The sequence below is a fragment of the Sorex araneus genome, chromosome 11 (genome assembly GCF_027595985.1).
Source record: "Sorex araneus isolate mSorAra2 chromosome 11, mSorAra2.pri, whole genome shotgun sequence".
Taxonomy (NCBI): domain Eukaryota; kingdom Metazoa; phylum Chordata; class Mammalia; order Eulipotyphla; family Soricidae; genus Sorex; species Sorex araneus.
The window spans coordinates 30,040,164-30,061,778 of NC_073312.1; the positions used below are offsets into that span (position 1 = coordinate 30,040,164).

The following is a 21,615-nucleotide window of genomic DNA, read 5'->3' on the forward strand; positions in this document are numbered from 1 at the left end:
TACATCAGAACCATAAACACAGGCAATTTTCTAACTGTGCTACCTAAACTCTAATTTTAAAAATACATCTAAGTACCACAAGCATAGATATCAAAGAAATATACAGTTCCAGAGAAATAGTACAGTAAGACACCTGCCTTACATGCAGCTGACCCAGGTTTGATCGTGGCATCACAGATGTTCCCCACTAATGATCCCTGAGTGCAGAGTCAGGAGTAAGCCCTGGGAATCAACAGATGTGGCCCCCCCAAAATACAAAAAAAAATTAAAAGAGGAGGAGAAGGAATAGGAGGAGTTGCTAACTGAAATATTGGGATTATTAGGTAACTCATTGCAAAACAGTAAAAAGGAACAAGACTTTCAATTGACTTTCCAATGGATTTTACTTATAATCTGGGAATATAAATGACTTTCATAAGCAAGAAAAAGGACAATAAGGACATTCCTTTACAGATATTTATATAGTAAAACAAACATCAAAACAGTACCACAAAAAGTCAAAAGAGAAAAAAATAGGAAAAATATTTGCAACACATTGACAATCAAGACTTATTTCCCTAAATTATAAAAGATTTTTACAAGCCAGTAAGAAAAAAATGGACAGCACAAAAGAAAACATGGATGCATACAAGAAAAAAAAGATTCAGATGTCATATAAAACATGAAAAACTAATCTCAGTACTGAGAATGACCATTTTTCAACTATCCAGTTGACTAAAATAGCTTTATAAAGCCAATGCTAGACAGGTTGTTTTTCAAAAGGCACCAGAACTCATGTCTGACAGAAAGTCACACTGCCTCCATCCTCTCTCTCCTCATCAGCAGAGCTGGTCAGACGGAGCATTGGATTTGGGGATGGAAGCTAGAGTAGGGTGTGTGTTGTGTTTTGGCCAAAGAGACCATATCTTTCCCAAGGGGGCCTAAAACTACCCCCTCAAAAAACTGCCTATCAGTTTTAGAGGGAATTGTTGCACTGGGAAGGAAGTTCAACAATAATAAAGCTTTAAATGATAAAATTCTGTGTTTTTTACACACACACATACACACACACACACACACACACACTCGGGAGGGGCATTTAACTACCGTCCGGACCTGCTCACCTGAGTGTTTCTGCCATTGTCCAGCTGCTGTTCCTATGTTGGGCGCCGAGGAGGAGGCCCACAGGCCATATCCATTGGGAAAAACTGTGACAAGTTTGGCATCGTGGCACATGAACTAGGCCATGTGGTTGGGTTCTGGCATGAACACACCCGGCCAGACCGAGATCAGCATGTCACCATCATCAGAGAGAACATCCAGCCAGGTAAGGATTCTCGGCGGCATCTGGAATCCACTAGGAAGGTGGCATGTGTCGGGAGTGGAGACAGCAGCACCCCTGGGCCAGCATGGGTTCCTGCACTGCCCCGTCCATGTGAGGCCACTCCTGGGGAGCATCTCGCAAAGCCTGGAGGCTAGAGCACAGCTGAACTGACTTCCCAGTGGATTGGATTGACTTTCCAATGGATTTCATTGCAAAAGACAGTGAAACCCATTTCCTAAATGGAGCAGAATCTTCCAGAACACAGTAGCACCATCAAAACTGATAAGCTAAAAATCAAGTGTTTCGGCCATTTTTTAAATATATATATATACATATATATGTATATATATGAATCATTTCTACTGTGTCAGAAGGCACCCTTTTTGAAACTGAAAAAAAAAAATTAGGACATGATACATGTATAGAAATTCTTCCCCAAGGCAGATGGAATGTCTAGATATTCAAAATATCCTTCCTCATGTTCAATCACTTCATCTAGAAGATCATCTGCTCATGCTTGGGTAGTAGGGTGGCCTTACAAATGTTTCCAAGAGTCTGATTTGTGACTTTTTGAGATTGACTTAACTCTCTTTTCCTTCATTTATTTCTGTTGATTAGAATTTTTGCCTTTTGTTAATTTGCTGTTATTTTTAATTTTAGACAAGTCCAGATCCATAACAGCTCATCTCAAACATTGATTAAGTGGTCTTTAAGGAGGGCTATTGGGTGGTGGAATAGGGAGAAGAGGGGTCTTCCGGCATTCAAATGTCCATTCTGTTAAAAGACTCCACCCAAACCCTGCCATTCAACTGCCTAACAGAGTTTCAGGAGGTGGCGACGACTCCCTCCCCACCCCCACCCGCCATCCCATACCTCCGTTCCTATGGCTGCCTTGGTGTTCAGAGGTTTCACAAAGTGTTGTGTCACAGGTCAGGAGTACAACTTCTTAAAAATGGAAGCTGCGGAAGTGAGCTCTCTGGGAGAGACGTACGACTTTGACAGCATCATGCACTATGCCCGGAATACCTTTTCAAGGTCGGAATCTACGTGTCTGCCTCGTCTGTGTTTTACTGCCTGCTGCAGGCTGGGGTTGGACGCCTGGAGGTCTGAGGAGAGTGGGGCTCTGCATACTCCAAGCACAGGTGGCGTGTCTGCCCTTGAAATACAGTGGCCTCTGGGCTGCAGTGAAATCTAATCTAATCAGGTCCCTGCTAATAAGATTGAATCCCATTGTGAAGCCGGCACTCCATCATGCCCTAATGTCACAAGCAACAAACTGGAAAGGGCAAATTATTGGGAGGTCAGCTGAGATAATAACTTAGAGGCTTTGTGTGATATTTCTGGTGGGTGGGGGGAATCTTCTAGAGCAAGTCGGTGGCGTCAACACAGAAACACTTAACTGGTTTGCCGGGAAGAGGTTTGAGTTCTTGGAAGCTAGATGAGAGTTGGGAGGGATGTATATCATGACTACAATTTAGAGGTGAAGAAAATAAGGCTCTGGCCAGTTTGAGGGCACGTGGGTATCTGGGGACCAAGGGAGAACAGAGATCCAGGATTCCTGCCCATTGCACCCTGGATAGAGTTGGAACCTCCGGGTCCCATCCTGGACTTATTTTATTGTGCCCTTAACTGGATTCATCTGGATAAGTTAGAGCTGCTCTAGACTGGGGTTGAGTGTCTTTCTTGCTTCTAAACCATCTTGGTGTTTCATATGGAGTTTCCTCTTGTTTCCTTTTCCATCCTTGAGTGTCAGGGAACTGAACACAAAGCAAACATATTCTTTCTTGCTACTTTCTTTTCAGTGTGCTTACTTTGTTGTTCTTTGGTTTGATTTGGGTGCCACTTGGAATAAGCACCATCTGGCACTGCTCAGGGCTTACTTCTGTTTTTGTTTGTTTGTTTGTTTGTTTGTTTTTGCTTTTCACACCCAGCCATGCACAGGACCCTTCATGGGGGTAATTCCATAGTCTGTGCAGAGGGAGTGGACTGCATGAAGCCCTATAGAGGTCAAAAGAGAGATGTTTGGGTGTTGGAGCTGGGCTTACTCCAAGGTTTGAGAAATTATGAAGAAACAGCCAGGGTCCTGCCCACCCCCACTCCCACCCCAGCAGCTCAAAGTATTGACTCTCAGGGAACCAGTGTCAGTTGGTCCAAGTGAGAAGCTTGGATGTTGGATCTTGTTTCTGAAATTGTCATAACTCTTTCTAATATTTTATCATTTCTCTCATATGTTTGCCCATTACTATTGGTTGATTGCATTTCCCTTTCTTTCACTCTGCCTAAAGCTTCAAGGACAGAGATCATCATCTCCAATTCTCTTCTAGTCTTCAGCACTCAACTCAGTGCCTGGCACAGAGTAGTTTTTCAGTAAATACATCTGAAATCAGTCACTCGATGAATGAGTCAAAGGAGATACGGAAGAATAGGCCAGGCTGGAGACTGGAAAGGGTAGACATTTCCATTATACTCATGACAGTTCTTGCCATATACTCCCACACGCAGGAGCCGTTTCATTAAGGACAATCTCCATCTATCTTCTCCATGGAGAATTTGGGGCTCCATGGCTACGATTGTGTTGGCTATGATGCTGCTTTCTTGGTGCCTGCTTTGAGCCGGTTACCAAGCCGAGTTCCAAAACCAGAAATTAAGGCAAGAATGTGGGCTGGATATCTGCTGGCATCAGCATTTCTTTTCTTATCTTTTTTTTTTTTTATCTCCTGGGATTTTTACTTCAATACTCTTTTTTTTTTTTTTTGCCCCTCGGGAGATAGCTATTAAGGACCCTTTTCAATATGAACCATTCTCAGCACAGGAAAAAAATCATGAAGTAATAGTTTCACAGCCAAAGTATTCAGAACCCCTCATAGGTAGGTTAGTAAAGGTGCAGCAGGCAGGTATGACAGGCAGCTAGGTAGGAGCAGAGAAACTCCCTAAAGGTAGGAGCGAAAGCCAGAATCCCCCTTCTGCTACTGTGATGTTTTCTATTGTTGCAGAATAATCTATACCACTTAACAGCTCACAACTTTTGATTAAATTCTGGCTTGGTCTGGCTTCCTCTTCTGTTATGTTGCTCAGGATCACCCTTGCAACAAGAATCACTGGCTGCATGTTTGGGCTAGGAAATCCAAGATGGTCCATGTTGTGTCTGGCCATGCTGCCTCATGCCTGTTGGGTTTTAGTTCTTCTCCACGTGGCCTCTTGTTCTCCAGTAGGCTAGACCAGAAATCCAGGGTTCCCAAAGGACAGGCCGGGAGGCAGCAAGACTCTTGAGACCTGGGTTCTAGAACTTTCTTGACAAACTGTCACTTCCATGGACCAGAACAGACCTCAAGGCCAGCCAGGTTCCAACTGTGTGGCCAAATAGATTCTACCCTTTTCAGTGGGGAGGGAGGCACATCTGCTGGTGCTCAGGGCTTACTCCCAACTCTGCACTCAGGGATCACTCCTGGCGGACTTGGAAGACCATATGGAGTGCCGGGATTGAACACTGGTCACACGCATACAAGGCAATTGCTCCACCCTCTCTGGCCCCTAGAGTCTAACTTAATGAAGTGGGGCAAAGTCACATTGCAGAGGATACGGAGAGTAGAGATGCAGCTCATCATTTTAACCGTCTACCATGGCCACCCTCTCACCCACCTCGGAGTAAGAAGAGTTTGGGAAAATCAGCTCACAACATGCTTTGCCTTTTCTGACAGTCTTCGGTGTGGATTTTTAGGAAAAAATTGGTACCATGGGGCCTTTCTCAATAGCATCTTTCCTGATGGGATGCCTGGCCCACTTTTTGTCAAAAATTTCTTGTTGCCCCGCTCTGTGCCATCACTCCTGGCCCCACACCCCTGACAATGCTGTATCCATCATCTTTGATTCTGTGGAGGGGCAGAAGGGGCCAAGAGAACCTTTGTTCTCAGAAGCAACTGGGCAAGGGAAGTGAAGCTCGTCCAGCTGAGGGGAGCCCAGTTTTCCAGTCTTTCCATGCTTCAGAGCTTTCTCCTTCCAACTTTATTCCCTTGAGTTTACTTCTTACTCAAACCCCCCCTCACCCCCGCCCCATTCACACTGTTTAGACCCAGGCTATGGGACTGGTGCCTCTGGAGGCTCTGATCAGCAGCGGGCTGGGATGTGAGCAAAGTTCTCTGGACTACCTTTGCGTAGAGAACAGAGCTGAGAGATCAGAGCTGAGAGTTTCATCCCTCAGGCATCTGCCAAACCTTGTCTTAGTTTAGCTGAATGTCAGTGTTAAGCCCCTACATAAAACAAGGGACATTTTTGCGACAGTTGACACGGGGCCACCGTGGTAGTAAACATCTTCCAGAGCTCACCACACGTCAGTTCAGGGACATGTGGGGAGGGAGTCTCTGCCCCACAGACCTGTGTTAAAGGGAGCTGGTGTTACTCCTGCTGATTTGGAGGTCCCAGTGTTCTTGATCATTATTTATCTTAACACCCATTAAGGCCTTGGGCAGCAGGAGACCGGGGTTGGAAGGAGGGCATTGCTGCAGGCAGAATCCAGGCCAAGCTGGCTTTCAGGGCAGGCTCTCTCCTGCGGCCCTGTGCTCAACCAGGTCACGTAGTTCTGAGGAAGGTGAGGGAGAGCATTCAAGACTGATGGCTCCCAACGCCATGGCTGTTGTGAGGGTTAAATGAGATGCTGCCTCTCGAGTACCCGGTCAAGGCTTAGCACACAAAAAGGCCTGATTGATAGCAAGCCTTGGATCCACCCTCGATGCTGCACACCTCAGGCCCAAGTCACTTGGCAGTTTGGTCAGTGGCAGGTCAGTTGCCTGAGTTGTTATGAGTGGGGAGCCTGGAATTTTGTATAGCAAAAATATAAATCAAGAAAATATTAAATTTCTTAAATGATAAAGAAAATGATTATGTGGAATTAAGAAAAGAATACATTTTCTATAAACAATAAATGTCACATCTTACAGGGCAGAAGAGTCCATGACTGAGTTCAGCATTTTGTGTGTAGTTACCCCTGGTGGTTTAAAACTTGGTGGAGTCAGCGAGGGAGACCAAGGATCCCCCCTGGAGTATCTCAGGGGGTGGGGAGGTGGGTGGTCTTTCTGAACCCAGAGATGAAACCATGGGAATTTGACAAAGACATGATGAGGTTTGATGTGGGGAATAGGAACATAAGACAGGCTTAACCAGTGGGTGATCTCAACCAGAACTTCTTAAACATTTTCCACTCATGACCCCTTTTCGTCCCCAGGTGGATCAGTCTATAAAATAGGCACACAAACTAAACACCTACTGATAATCAAGCACAAAGAACTTTTTTTTCAAGATGACCCCAAATTATGTGTTACGTGTCCCTTGTGGGGCTGCAACCCATCGTGTATGAAGCTAAGCTCAGATTAATGGTTTCTACCTTCTGAGGCCCATGGACCAGCACCGTGAGGGGAGAACAGGGCCGGTGCTGAGCCAGGCATCTGGGGCCACCTGTCTGTTTTCATCATTTTCTGTTTAATCCATGCAGGAGCCGTATGTAAGCAGAGTTATATGAAGCTACCATGACTGTCTAGGCCAGCTGCTTCCTGTTCAGAGGAACAAACTGAGGCACAGAGAGGGAAGGGATTTGTCTGCTCTCCCTTCAAGGGCAGAGCCCCAGGACTTTATGTCGAAATTTCTAGGCCTGGGCTTCTCTCTCTCTCCCAATCTCTGCACCCCTCTTCTTTCCCATTGGGTTATTCCTTCTGTCAGCAAGGCTCCCTAAACTCTAATCCCCATTACTGGCCAACTCTTTGTTAAATTGCTGACCCTCCCCTCTGAGCCTCACACTTTTCTTCATCACAAGCTCTGGAGCTTTGCTAAGACTCAGGACTGACCATCGCACAACTCCAGGGGGTGCCACACACATGATTGTGTCCCCAGGGGCCTCCACACAGCAGTTATGCCTTGTGGTGGCCCTGGGGAACAGCCGTGGGGTGCTCTGTGCAAATTCCTAGGCCACTGTTCTGGGGCATATTTTTAAGCATGGCCTCATTTTCCCATTGGAAAGTGAGGAGGCAGCTGATGGATGCTGAGATGCCAGCATGGGTGGAGGCAGCCTCCTTGGTCAGGTCAGCCTGGGGAGAGGCAGGCCAGGGAATCAGAATGTAGACGGGCTGCGAGCGAGGCAGGGAGTGTAATCCCAGCACAGATGTCTGACGGCCTTGTCTTCCCTTCCCCTCTTTCTCCCTCTTCTCTCCTTCTAGAGGTGTTTTCCTGGACACCATCCTCCCCCGTCGAGATGACAACGGTGTTAGGCCCACCATTGGTCAGCGCGTGCGGCTCAGTCAGGGAGACATAGCTCAAGCTCGGAAGCTCTACAAATGCCCAGGTAACTGTCAGGGGGGTTGTCGGAGCCTCCCGAGCACCCCCGGAGCACAGCTTCCCCCACTTCCCCCCAGCAAGCCTTACCCCTTGCTGGAAAATGGCTTGGGGAACCCTGACAAGACTGCATGTCTGCAGCCAGACTTTCTGCTCTGCGGCTGCTGTTGGGGTCCAGGGGAATCATAGGTTCACTCTTGGGAAGCTTCAGAATTCTCGGGCCACGCCCTGGTGTGCAGAAGAAAGCCTAGTGGAGCGGTAGCAAGTAGGAGTCTCAGAATACTGTGTACCCCTTGACAACAGACCCCCTGGGCTTTCTAGACCACAGATTTGATTGAATACAAACAGAGGGTTTGGGGCTCAGGAGCGAGCACAGAGATCAGAGTACATGCTTTGCATGTGGGAGACCCAAGTTTGTTTTGGTTTTGGTTTGTTTTTGTTTTGTTTTTTGCTTTTTGGGTCACACCCAGCGATGCTCAGGGGTTACTCCTGGCTCTGCACTCAGGAATCACTCCTGGTGGTACTCGGGGGACCATATGGGATACCGGGGATTGAACCCGAGTTGGCCGCATGCAGGGCAAATGCCCTACCCACTGTACTATTGCTCCGGCCCCCGGGAGGCCCAAGTTTGATCTGCAGCACTGCTGACCGTTCACTGGGGTGGCCCTGGTGGCCTCCAGTACCTCAGAACCTGAGAAACTCCACAGCCCCTGGCATGAACATTGAACTCTCCCTCCAGGTTGGTCAGGTACCACTCAGGAGTGGCCCTGGGCCCCTGAGTCCTGCTTGAGAGCCCCCTACCCCCAAATAAAAAGAACCAAGTATTTTGCAGGAAGATAAAGAAGAAGGTGCATGAGGGGAACATCAACTTGCCAAACACTGGAAGGTAGAAAAGCTTCTTTATTTCCTTCCTTCCTTCCTTCCTTCCTTCCTTCCTTCCTTCCTTCCTTCCTTCCTTCCTTCCTTCCTTCCTTCCTTCCTTCCTTCCTTCCTTCCTTTCTTTCTTTCTTTCTTTCTTTCTTTCTTTCTTTCTTTCTTTCTTTCTTTCTTTCTTTCTTTCCTTCCTTCTTCCTTCCTTCCTGCCTGCCTGCCTGCTCAGAAGTCCTGGCCCCTAGTCTATCGTCTATCCCTCTTTGCCTCAACTTCAACAACATCTCCAGTGACTGTGGGAGCTCGTGTCCAACTCTTCAGGCTGTTGAGCTTCCAGACAAAGTATTAGACACTCTAGTCATGTTGGTTTTTTTCCCACTGATGGTGGCTTGGGAAAGAAGAGAGAAATTGGATTATCAACAGGTCCAGCAACCTTTTCCAGTCCCCTGGACCATACACACAGTTGATCGTGAGACGGGCTATCGGAATTGGCTCTCTATTCTAGAAAATCCAGGCTCTAATGTTGTCCTACTCAGTGGGATCATGGGGCATGCTGTGGATTGTGTAGGCCTTGCTTTGTCACAAAAGTCTAGGAAATGTGTCTGTCCAGCTCCCAGTCATCTGGGGGTGTACACCAAGGCTGAAATACAGGGGCACACGTATCATATAGCCTGGCTGAACTGAAAGAGAAACCCTATAGCATTCCCTGGGAGCTGCCATCATAGTTAGTTAGTTATAATGTATATTCCTTTCAGTTCCCTAGAGGATTTTAGGCAGCTGGTAAATACCTTGGAGCCATATAGTAAAGTATCTGTTCTAGCAGAATGTTGATGATTATTCTAAAATAATTTCCATGCAACCCTTGGGGGTGTTGACTGCCGGGCATAATCCTCAAAATGCCTGGCAGTTGTTCGGTAACACGATATTTGAAGCCCCGAAATCCAGGACTTCCTGAGGCCAGTGACTAGCCTTTCTCCCTTCCTGTAGCTCCCAGAACGGCAGCTTCAAGGAATTGAAGTAGTAGCTGGAAACGAGGCTCAAGTGCAAGGAGGGAAAGATGCAGAGGAGGCTTGTTTCCTGCACTTTGAAGGGGAACCCTGAAGTGGAGGGACACTCAGCAAATCAATGTCTTTGGGATCTGAACCCCTGGGATGGAAGGAGTATAAAACTTGCAGCTTCCACCTTCCAAGTGTTTTCATACAACTACTTTTGTTGTATAGCTCCCTGAATATGAATCAATTCAGGGAACTATTTTTCCTATACGTGGGACTAAGTCCTAGACTCCTACCAGCTTTCAAATATTCAAGGCCAGGGACTTGAGAGATAGGTTAAAGAGCTGAGTGCAGGCTCTGTGTGTGGGAGGCCCGGGTTTGAGTCCCTGCGTGGTCCCCCAAGCACCACTGGGTATCACCCAAAACCCAAGGAAACATTTAAGGACAGAATTGCCTTCTCCAGACAATTGCAATTTCCCTGTTTGGTCATTTCTCTCTGTTCTATAACTATAGCCCTTTCCAAGGCTGTTAGCACAAAAAATCGTAGGTAAGATTCCAACTCACAGCTGAGACAAATTTCAAGGCATTTTTCTTTTGCATCACTTGCTGGAACTTGCTGATTGCTTCTGGATGACAACGCTATGGAAGCCTGGTGGAGCCCATTCCACCGACTGCAGGTGGTGGTCTCATCCCCCTCAGAAGGTCTCACCCATTCACAGACACAGCCAAGGCCCAGCAAGGCTGGGAAACTTGACCGCCGCCACACAGTGCGCTGGAGAGCTGAGATGCAAACCCAGCTCTGGGTCGGACTCTGTCCTGAGATTCTCAGAGGAAATCCCTGGGCTGTCAACTTTATTGGGTGCCCAGGTTCTTGTTTATGTTTCCATCCACCAGGAAGATCCCTGTTGGCATGGTTGCCAGTGTGCCAGGAGGGTATATTTGCCCGGGACCTGCAGAGCCAGCTTCTCGGCAAAGAGTTGGCGCATGTGCCGGGGTCACACTTGTCATTTTGCTTGTGCAGCATGCGGGGAGACCCTGCAGGACTCGACAGGAAACTTCTCTGCACCAGGTTTCCCGAATGGCTATCCTTCCTACACTCACTGCGTCTGGAGGATATCGGTCACTCCAGGGGAAAAGGTAGGTCTGAACGCACCCCAGAGACAAAGGCTCCTTGAATTGGGTGAGGCCTGAGGTGCTGGTGGTAGTGGTAATAATTGTGGTTAGAGTAGTAAGAGCCGTCTTTTATGAGCAGCCACTCAGTGCCAGGCAGGCACTGACATCACTTGTTTAACATTATTTATTTCTGCCCATGCACTCAGCAGCTTGAACTCCCTCAGATGGAGTTCAGGCTGCTCAGTGTCTGCACAACTTAGGAATCAAACTCAGTTTGTGCAACAAAGAGGAGGACTGTATTCTCTGTCTTTGATAAACACGCCATCTGAAGGTGCTAGCAGGCAAGGGGCCCCCATAGAACTCCTTGACGCATTAAAGGTGGCAGGAATGGGAGCACTGGCCGCACTCCATGGCTGGCCCCTTCTTCCCTTCCCAGCCCTAGTTCCATTTCAGGAGCACCACAGCCCAGGCTCTCAGCATCCTCGGCCCCTTCTTGGCAAACCTTGGTGGCCCGAAGTACAGAGTAGACTGGCTGGGGCTGCCTCTGCTAGAGATCGAACTCAGGGCTGAGGTCTTTGCAGTCCCTGGAGCGGAGCTCTGAGCTCCCCAGGGGATTTGTGGTCCTGGTATGTCACTTAAGAATCGGGCAAATTCCAAATGGGCATGTTCCATACACCCTAAAGATTCTGAGACCCAGCGCCAAGCCCAGTGTGGGCATCTCTCTCTGTTGACCTAAAGATGATGATTTGCTGGGAGTCCTCTGAAGAGTAGATCTATTCATAGCTAAATTCATGGTAAGATATTGAACTGGGACTTGGGGCTTCTGCACTTTGAAGGTTCTGGGTTTGTTTTGAAGGATGCCTTTCCAAAGGCAATGGGTCTTCACGTTGTCGCAAACTAGAGCACAGCTGTCCTTGAGAGGGAGGTCCCCCTCTGTCCCTTGGGTCTAGCTTCCCACAGTCCTACCCATCTCCTCTGCTTCCCAGTATCATGGTGGCTGGACTGTTCAGCTGGGTAGTTTCACAGGAGAGGCAGCACTGGCCAATCCACGCTGTGGTGTGGGCTGCCAAGGTTTGCCAAGAAGGGGCCGAGGGTGCTGGGAGCATGGGCTGTGGTACTTCTTAGATGGAACTGGGGCGGGTAGGGAGGAAGGGGCCAGAGTCCAGAGTCTGTTCACCCTCAGGCCTCCAGCACCCGCATGGCCATGATACCAAATCAACAGTAAGCGCTTGTATGGCTAGAGAAATGGTCAAACGAGAAACCTGCCTCTGGGGGTACAGTGTGTGGCTGGGGCTGTTCCCAGTTCATCTTTTCAAAAATGTCTGTTTGAATGTTAAGTTAAATAAGACTGAATAGGAGCCGGAGTGATAGCCCAGCAGGTAGGATGCTTGCCTTGCACATGGCCAGCCCAGGTTCGATCCCTGAAACCCCACATGGTCTCCCAAGTCCCGCCAGGAGTGAGTCTTAGTACAGAGCCAGGAGTAAGCCCCGAGCACACCTGGGTATTGCCCTGAAAACAAAGTTAGACACAGCATAGTATTTTTGGTATCTAAGCGTTTCTGTTTGTGTGGTTGTCGTCTTGAACCTGAGGGTCTCCAGGCCAGTCTGTCTGCCTTGGACAGAGATTCTGTTGCTAGTGCCTGCTGCAGGCTGTAATGAAAGAGGCAGGAAGGAAGAGGAGAGGGAAAGATTCTGGTAATCCCCAAATTGTTAAATTGCCCTGCATAGCAGAGGCTATGTGATATGTTTGAACTGGGTAAGATTCAGCGAGCCTTAATTATTATTGTTAACTAGGGGCAGGGAGAATATCCATCACTGAAATTCCTATGCCAATTACTTCAATCTCTGCTTCCCCCAACCTTCCCCAGAGCTGTTAGTAATTAGCAAACTTGATTGATTTGCGTATCACCTCCTCTTCCCCTATGGTCTTTAGGGTTCACTAATACTCTTTAAAATAATTAGCCTGAATAATTATCCCATTCATTCAAATCATGAATCTGTTACCATGGAAGTTATAATAACATTTCCTTTCTGAAATTCTAGAAAGCAAAGGCAGAAGAGTTATATTGCAACCCCCCCACCCCCGCCCCTAGCAAATATTGGCTGAGCCTTTCTGCTTGAATGCAAATACTGTGGAGGAAATCTGTGGAAAGGAATCTAAGCTGTGATCCCTGTCTTCAGGAGACTCAGAGTCTCAGGTCCTTCCTGGCCCCTAGGAAGTCTGAGCAATTGGAGAAGGAATATTTGTTTTGCATTGGATGCCAGCTACATTGAAAAAAAAATAGACATAACAAAAGCTTCCAAGTCGATTCTAATGTGCAAGTGGAAGGAGGAACCATTAACCACCATTGGTCTTGTTTTTAAAAAGTGACATTACACATACACAGTCACACGGACGGACCATCACTTGGGAGGTGAGCCGGCTAGGTTTTGTTGTTGTATTATTTGTTTTCTTGGTTTTGTTTTTATTTGGGGTGTGGGGGGGGGATTCACACCCAGCTGTGCCCAGAACTTACTCCTGGTGTGCTCAGGCTTCACGCTGGGTTTCACTCCTGTCCAGCCAGCTGTGCTGTAGCGTGGGGAACTGTGTGAGTCCCTGGAGATCAAACCGGGTTGGCCACATGCAAGACAAGTGCTCTTCCCACTGTACCCTCTCTCCAGCTCCCTGGTCTGCTGGTTTTTGGTATTTTTGGTATCTCTTAGCACATGGCAGCTCGGGGAAGAAGGTGCTCCTGACCCTGAGCCCTGACTACAAGGCAAGATCTGCCTCAGGGAAGGGCAGGCTGGTGCCTATTGTGACAGGCCCCTGAAGAGAGCACATGTTGTGTTTGGTTTGTGATGCACCGAGTTAACTTGAAATATGGCTTGAATAGTTGGTGTGTGTCATAGCAGGAATCAAACCCAGGGCATCAAGCTTTATAATATAAGCTTTAAATATAAATATATATTATTTATATCATGGGCTGGAGCGATAGCACAGCGGGTAGGGTGTTTGCCTTATACCCAGACAACCCGGGTTCGATTCCTTTGCCCCTCTTGGAGAGCCCGGCCAAGCTACTGAGAGTATCTTGCCCCAGGGCAGAGCCTGGCAAGCTAGCCATGGCGTATTCGATATGCCAAAAACAGAAACAAGTCTCACAATGGTGCCCGTTACTGGTGCCCGCTCGAGCAAATCGATGAGCAACGGGATGACAGTGATACAGTGATTTATATCATAAATAAATATGTAATATATATTTTATAAGTATAAGCTTTACCACTAGCCATATCCCTGGCCTCTTTGAATATTTAAAATTGCTGTGTACTGGGCCAGGGAGAAAGCTCAAGTGGTAGAGCACATACTTAACACGATCAAGGACCTGAGTTTGATCTCTGACCCTCTAAGCTCCCCGGGGTGTGATCCCAGTGGCCCCCAGCTCCATGGGACCTGGGTACTGCATTCCCAGGCCCAATCACAGAACCCATCAAACCCTCACCACTGTATTAAACCTCTCTGGGAGGGCCCCTGTCCTGTAGCACCCATGCTGGTGACCCTAAAAAAAGGTACTTCCCTGTATGAAGCATCATTGTGTGCCTCGCACAGCATCATCCTCTCTAGGAGTTGTTTCCAGTCCCCAGAGCCTCCTTGGCCTGCAAGTTGCTTTTACAGATGAGGAAACTCGGGTTCCAGCAGACAAGGATTTGCCCCTGAGGTTCCAGCGCTAGTAAGTGGGAGGTGGCAATTCCCACCTGCCGGATTCTCAGGCTGTTCTGCTGTCATTGTTGGAGGTGGAGGTGGGAGAGGGGGAGTCCAGCTGCATGACCCCAGTAAGACTTGGTCTGGAGAATGGGCCCAGCAGAGCACATGGCACCTTGGCATACACAGGCTATGCCCTGGAGACTCTGGAAAGTCAAAATTTCATCTATGATTGGGGAGTCCCAGAAGCAAGGGTGTTTCCTCAGCACACACAGGGAGATTCTGGAAAACCGGAGATGTAGTGCAGATTCATCTGAAAGTCCCCATGTGTGGCCTGGACAGGGGCAGAGCAGGGTAGGGGTCAGGAGTCACTTCTGCAGGGAAAAGTGTCAGATGACAGAGTAGGGAGGAGCCAGCCCTGGGAGAGGTAGCGGGAACTCTGGGGGTAACACCTGGGTGCTGGGGTGATTCCAGGAGCACACTGCTCATTTCAGGCACCCTCATAATTAGTGGGGATCAGGGGAGCCAGGAGCACGGAGGAGGGAGAGCAGTGAGAGGAGAGGGGAGAGGTTCAGAGAAGGGGGCCTAGAGAAATTTAGATTTGCCTGGGAAGGTTCTGGAAACATTGACCTCCATCCCTCAGAAACAGAGGGCTTTCTTGACCAAAAAGGGGAGGGGGAAGAGCAAGGGAAAGTGGGGGAGCATGCATGCATAAGGGTGGGAGTGGAGGGAATAAAGGTGAGAACCACCTTACCATTGCAGCTCAAGCTAAAGGGAGAGGAGAAGCCGTCCTCTCTCCCCTCAGCTGCAGGCCCAGTGCGTAAGGGCAGTCCTGTGGACCGGCCCCACCTGTGTTGAGGACCAAGGAGCCTCTCCACGGTCTCCCCATATCTAGAGAGCAGATACCTTCCTTCCTTCCTTCCCCTTCAGTCTGATCCCCCACCTCCAGCCTTGGTTCTTCTTCCTCTTCTCCCTCATTCCAGACACAGACTGGGGCCTGGGGCTTGCAATTCAGTTTTCCAGACATCTCCTTCTTTTGATCATTTTAGTCCATGTTCACCAATGTGCTCTTACCCTTCTTCACTGCCCTCTGGACCTATACATCCCTTGTGTCAAATGCTACCTCCTTTGAGAAGCCTTTCAGTAGCACCTTGCAGAACTTACTTCCCCTGCCCTGGGGCTCCAGAGTGCTCTTTCAGTCCATCTCTCTTTCCAGAATGTCTGACTGATCCAATGCATCTGCTCTTTCTTCTTTCTCCAGGGCTCATACAGGCAAGAACTCCACCTTACTGATCTTTCTGTCGCAATTGACTGACAGAAATTGTCATGAAGTAGGTAGTGGGCAGACTGGTAGGATGGATGAATGAATGTATGTATGGACAGACGGATGGACGGATGGATGGATGGACGAATACACAGATGAATGATTGTATGGATGAATAAATGGATGGATGGATGGATGGATGGATGGATGGATGGATGGATGGATGGATGGATGGATGGATGGATGGATGGATTTACATAGGATGGACATACAGATGTATGTATATATGGATGGATGGAGTATAGATATTGATGGATGCATGTATGAACATACAGATGGGTGAATGGACGATGTACAGATGGGTAGATGTACAGATGTATGTATGTATGGATAGACATATTGATGAATGACTATGATTAGAACAAACTATAGGCTCACTGTAGGACAGTTATTTGACATACCCACCTCAGAAGAGTGAGTTTATGGACACAGGGCCATTGATCTTGAAGGGCTCAGATTAACTGGAGCTAACCCCATGCCTTTTGAAATTATTAATGATGTTCTAAGAACTTTTTATATCTCCAGGTTTAATTGGCCCCTTGCAACCTCCCCAAGCCCCAGTCTCAGGGAGTCTTGCCCCATCTTCTTGCTTTCTGCAAACCGCCTAGTGACTTCCATAGCTCCAATTACCCCCTAAACAGGACCAAAGGACCCAGATCCTTTGCTTTACCCATCCAATATTGCTTGTGGTTTATTATTATTTAATGTCATGGGGCTTCCTGTGAGTGTTTTTGCTTTTTATTTGCTTTTCGGGTCACACCTGGCGATGCACAGGTGTTACTCCTGGCTCTACACTCAGGAATTACCCCTGGCCGTGCTCAGGGGACCATATGGGATGCTGGGATTCGAACCCGGGTTGGCCATGTGCAAAGCAAACGCCCTACCCACTGTGCTATCACTCCAGCCCCCATCCTGTGAGTGTTTTTGAGGAGACACTCCTACGGTGGCCTGGAAAGTCTGAGTAATGTGAGAATGCCTGGCATGCAAGAAGTGTCTTTCCCTCTTCACAGATCATCTTGAACTTCACCGCCATGGACTTGTTTAAAAGCCGCCTGTGCTGGTATGACTACGTGGAGGTCCGGGATGGTTACTGGCGAAAAGCCCCTCTGTTGGGTGAGTTGCCTTTGGAAAGCCTGGCTGTAAGGGAAGGGATATTATGTGTGACTGGGTTCAAGTTTAGCAGGGTCTGTCCTGTGGGCTCCACAGGAAGCCCTCCAGGGTCTGTGTCATTGTGAAAGTCTGAGCTCTCCATTTGGTCACTCCTGTTAAAAGCTTTTAAGTCGGCAAATACCCTTTGATCTAGCCATTCCACTTCTTGGAGTTTATCCTGGGGAACTAATTAAGGAAGCGTTCAGAGCTCCTGCTATAGGGATGCTCAGTGAAGCAGAGAGAATTGAAAACAATTTAAATGTTTAACAGCAGGGGTTAGCTGAATAAATTATGATGCACCTTTCCCTGGAAAACTATCCAGCCATTAAAAATAAAGTTGGAGGTGACTATCTAGACAGAAAGGTGTCCGTTGTACATGGTTACACAAAGTCGGTGTTACTAAATAGACTGTAAAGGATTCCATCCTCACAAAAACACACTCATACATGTAATAGTCTAACCTTGAAAATTTCAGGCTAAAGTGGACATGAGTGAGCTGGGGTTGGTAAAATAAAGGAGCAGTGGGATGTGGGCTCAGGTGGAGGTTTTGTGCCCAGCAAGTCAGGAACTCAACCAAAATGACTAAAAAAAAAAAAAAAAGACTTCAAACAGTGTGAGGGATGAATTCAATAGGAAGGAAGCATTTTGTGCTCTACCATTCAACATCAAGAATTATAAACAAATAAATTGTCCATCAGAGTCATTAGGGCTGATGACGTATGAACTTTGTTTGTTCCTGTTGCATTGCTCCTCAGTTAGGTCTGTTTTTCTAAGTATTTTCCAAGTTTTCTACCGCATGTATTCTTTGGGGTGGAGGGGGTGATGACACACATTGAAAGGTCAATTCCCTCCAATTGAGAGTTGGTCCCCAGAGAAGTGCTCTCTTTCTGGATAATGATACAGGGGGCAGGGGTGATGAATGACTCTGGGCCCCACTCAGACCGGAAGTGGACTGGAACACAGTCCTAAGGGGAGCTTGATGGCAAAGAGGATCGACAAAGGGCCAGCCAGAAGGGCCAGGGAAGATGGGTTTGTCCTCGGCTTCTAAGCGGGTCCGACAGGGTGGGCTTCCGGACTGTCAGTCTAAGCTCTTGGGAGGATGTTGTCCCTGGTTTCTCCTCAGCGAGCAGAAAGCCCCACCCTCATGTTCACCAAGAATGACTGGCCTGGAGCGAGCTGTGTCGGAGCGGCTGATTGAGATGCAGGCGGGCAGGAGAGGAAGGTGAGCAGGAGAGCTGCGGGCCCAGGCTCGGACTCAGCCCTGACTTCGCGTCAGACTCTGGGCTCAGTCAGAAGAGGCTGGGACTGAGGGGCTGGTGGGACTCTTGGGGCATCCATATGTGGCTTCTGTCTAGCCAGTGGGGTTCAAGCAGGCCCGCTGCCCTAGAGAATAGCACCGAGCCCCTTTTGTCCAGAGAACCAGGGATTTCAATACCTAGGGGGGATAAACAAATAGAAATGTGTTTCCAGGTTCTCTAGAAAGCATCTGGGGCAGGCTCTGAGCCAGGGTACCAGTTTTTCACCAGTCGGAGGAATCAGTCATAGTAGCCGTTCACATAGACATGTCGAGAACTAGGTGGCTGGGGGCCAGAGAGTTAGTACAACCTGTCAGGTGCTTGCCTTTCATGCGGCAGACCAGGGTTCAATTCCTATCAGTCTCCTGAACTCCCCTAGGAGTGGTCCTGGGATACAGCAGAGTCAGGAGGAAGCCCTGTGCGCCACCAGACGTGCACCCCCCTGCCAAAGAAAACAGCAGCTGGCCAGCCGTAGAGAGGAGCGTGTGCACTGAAGGACAAGAGGCTGGTGCCACCCAGAAGGGGTGGAGACTTGTGCCCTGAATCCCTGCTCCTGCCTCAAGTGGGCAGACACAGCTGGAAAAAGACACGTACCGGGAGCCAGAGGGAGGCAGGGCTGAGGCAGTCCCCCGAGGGAGGCCGGCAGCAGGCAGCAGAGGTTCCTCACAGGGCTGCACCAGCTAACACCCCGGAACTGGAACCCCCACAGGTCGGGTCGGGGGATGAACCCACTTCCCCAAGAGAACAAGTGTCGGTGTCCCAGTGTAGTGCCAGACACAGGAGGCACCAGCTTGGGTGCTCCTCCAGGCCATTGGTACCCCCCACCCCAGAAGAGGCACTCACGGAAGTGGTGGGTGACTTCTTGGTTCTGAGTTGCTTGGATCTGAAAAGATGCCCTGGGACATTTAGAACTCAAGTAGGAAGAGGAGCTATGAGGAGAAGAGAGGAGGAAGGCTCAAAAGAACACAAGCGATGGGGTTCTTCAGCCTGGCAGGATGTAGACTCTCAGAGCCCACCCCTTGGGAAAACCATGCTCCCCAAGGGAGAACATGGCTGAGAGACACCTGCCGGGGAGGGGGACACTGCAGGGAAGGGGAAAGCAATGGTTGGTTGGTTTGGGGAGCTACACCCCACAGTGCTCAGGGCTTGCTTTTGGCTCCGTGCTCAGGGGTCACTCCTGGAAGCCCTGGGAACCTTAAGTAGTACTGGGGATCCAAATCTGGTTGGCCACGTGCAAGGCCTTAACTTCTGTACTATCTCTCTGGGTCTTAGAAATGCATTTAAGAAATATTTTTTAAGGTCAGCTTAAAGTTTCTCATGTATAAGGTCCTATGTTTTCAATGGTGCTGACACATATTGTCTTGGTGTAGCACTGTAGCATTGTCATCCCGTTGTTCATCGATTTGCTCGAGCGAGCACCAGTAATGTCTCCATTGTGAGACTTGTTGTTACTTGTTGTTACTGTTTTTGGCATATCGGCTACGCCACGGGTAGCTTGCCAGGCTCTGCTGTGTGGGCGGGATACTCTTGGTAACTTGCCGGGCTCTCTGAGAGGAACAGAGGAATTGAACCCAGGTCGGCCACGTGCAAAGCAAATGCCCTACCCGCTGTGCTATTGCTCCAGTCCTGCTATCAGTGAAAATGAAATTTTAACTGGGCTTCCTCTATTTTTGTTAAATTCAGCTATCCTATACCATTGCTGCCAATATCATGGACTTAAAGGGCCCAGGAGGAAGCGGCTCTGGGTCTCTGGAGTGCTCTGGAGAGGGCGAAAGCTCTTGGGAAGGCATGGGGGAGGGTTTCCAGTCATTCTTTTCTCTTAAATTTGAAGTCAGCATTTTTCTCAATTCAGATCCTGAGATCTTGAGCGACACTTGTATCAAATAGATGAGGCTTTTGATATTTGTTGTCAGGAATGGTTTATGTCATTTGTTTTCTTCGGGGCTCATAGTTCACATGCTTTTTTGGTGTGTGTGTGTATGTATGTGTGTGTGTGTATGTGTGTGTGTGTGTATTGAGAGTGTGCGTGGATGTGTTCATACGAATGTGCGTGCATGTGAGGGTGTGTTCATATGTGTGTGTGTGTGTGTTTGTGTTCGTGCGTCTCTGTGCTCTGAGCACAACATGGCCCGGCGCCTGTAACCATCATTCTTCATTTGCAGGAGTTCTTCCTTGCCAACTATTTGGTCTGCTCTGATGTTTCCAAATGCAGTTGTTAGTGAACTTTTGTGTTTGAAACAAGTGCATTGTGTGAGCCAAGCTGGTCCTGGGAGGGGTCAGTGCCATGAAATCTGCCTGGAGGAGGCAGGTCAGTGCCCCTTTGGCAGGAGGGAGAACGGATTAGGGTGGATTGTGAAAGTATGCATCTTGCTCCGAAAAACTGTGCGATGCATATTTTCCCAGGGCTGTGTGTGAAAATCCAGGCATAATGGACGCATAACTTTTTATGAATGAACTCTTTATGGCTCCCCGTGGAGACCACTTGTAGTGTCCTCATCTGCATTTCCTCTTCTTGATATCCTTATTAAACTTCTCTTCCAAAACAAGAAACCAGATTTCAAATGAGGAATTTGACACCTTTCCTGCAGTCTGTGCTCTCTCTGGCCCATCAGTCTCCTTGGAAGGAGGCTGCTGGAGACACGGGTTTTTTACAGAACGATGAAAGGGAAATGTAAGTCGATTGAGAACATTTCACAGCTGGTTAAAGACGCTAAATTGGATTTTCAGTTTCCCGGGTCACTTCTGCGATCACACCTAAAGGGGATGGGAAGGTGTCTGCACGAGAGAGCTCACCCAGCCGTCCTAAATGCTCTCCTGTTAATTGGATTCCCCTCCCTCATTTCTGCCGGAGGAATTATTTCAACAATGCACTTTTGTATGCAGAACTGTCTTGGGGTATTCTGAGCCACCACCATGCACACAAAAGCCCTTTCTCCCCCTTCCCTGAAGAGAGGAGGGGGCTCAGGAAGGCCAGGCTGACCAATCAGTGTCGCCTGTTAGTGTCGCCTCTGCACCGGAGCCACCTCCCCAATGACCAGAAACGACAGCGTGAGTCAGCCAGCCATGGCTGGACAGGCCAGAGCCCTGCTTTATGGTCCGAGACTTTGATCTTCACCCTCTGGGTCTGTTTCTGAGCTGGGGCAGGGGACTGATGTTGACATTCCCAGGTGCACTGTCCCTGTCTCAGATGGAGAATTCAATTCCTCCCGGTGGGTGATGCTGTTGAGGATGATGAAGATCTAAAATCCAACAGCTGAGCCTCAAAATCCTGTACCCACTTACAATGCCGAGTGTCGCTTAAATGAACGCAACTCAATTTCACTCCACTTCCTCCTGAGTGGGGGTACTGCTATCAAGCCCCCATGCTTGATAGTATCTGACTCGGGGGAGAGCAGGACCAAAATGTGCTAATCCTTGTGAAGACTGCAGGACAATGTCTGGTATCGAAGTGCTCATAAAAAAGGGGGTTTTATTAGAACCATTATGAAGAAGATGAGAACATTGAGATAAGAGTCAAGGGACTAAGTAGAAGATTCTAGCTTAGAATTGTTCAGGTGATTTGAGTAGAGACATTA

At 48.4% G+C, this 21,615-nt stretch overlaps 1 protein-coding gene across 1 annotated transcript in view; it reads left to right on the forward strand.

Moving 5' to 3' along the window:
• The window catches only part of TLL2 (tolloid like 2), a 107,355-nt gene that overhangs the window by 57,172 nt on the left and 28,568 nt on the right, over positions 1–21,615 (forward strand). The window contains exons 6-10 of the mRNA XM_055118656.1: positions 1,128–1,306; positions 2,233–2,338; positions 7,507–7,631; positions 10,505–10,620; positions 16,607–16,709. Coding sequence (XP_054974631.1) covers positions 1,128–1,306; positions 2,233–2,338; positions 7,507–7,631; positions 10,505–10,620; positions 16,607–16,709 — 629 coding nt within the window. The remainder of the gene's footprint in view (positions 1–1,127; positions 1,307–2,232; positions 2,339–7,506; positions 7,632–10,504; positions 10,621–16,606; positions 16,710–21,615) is intronic.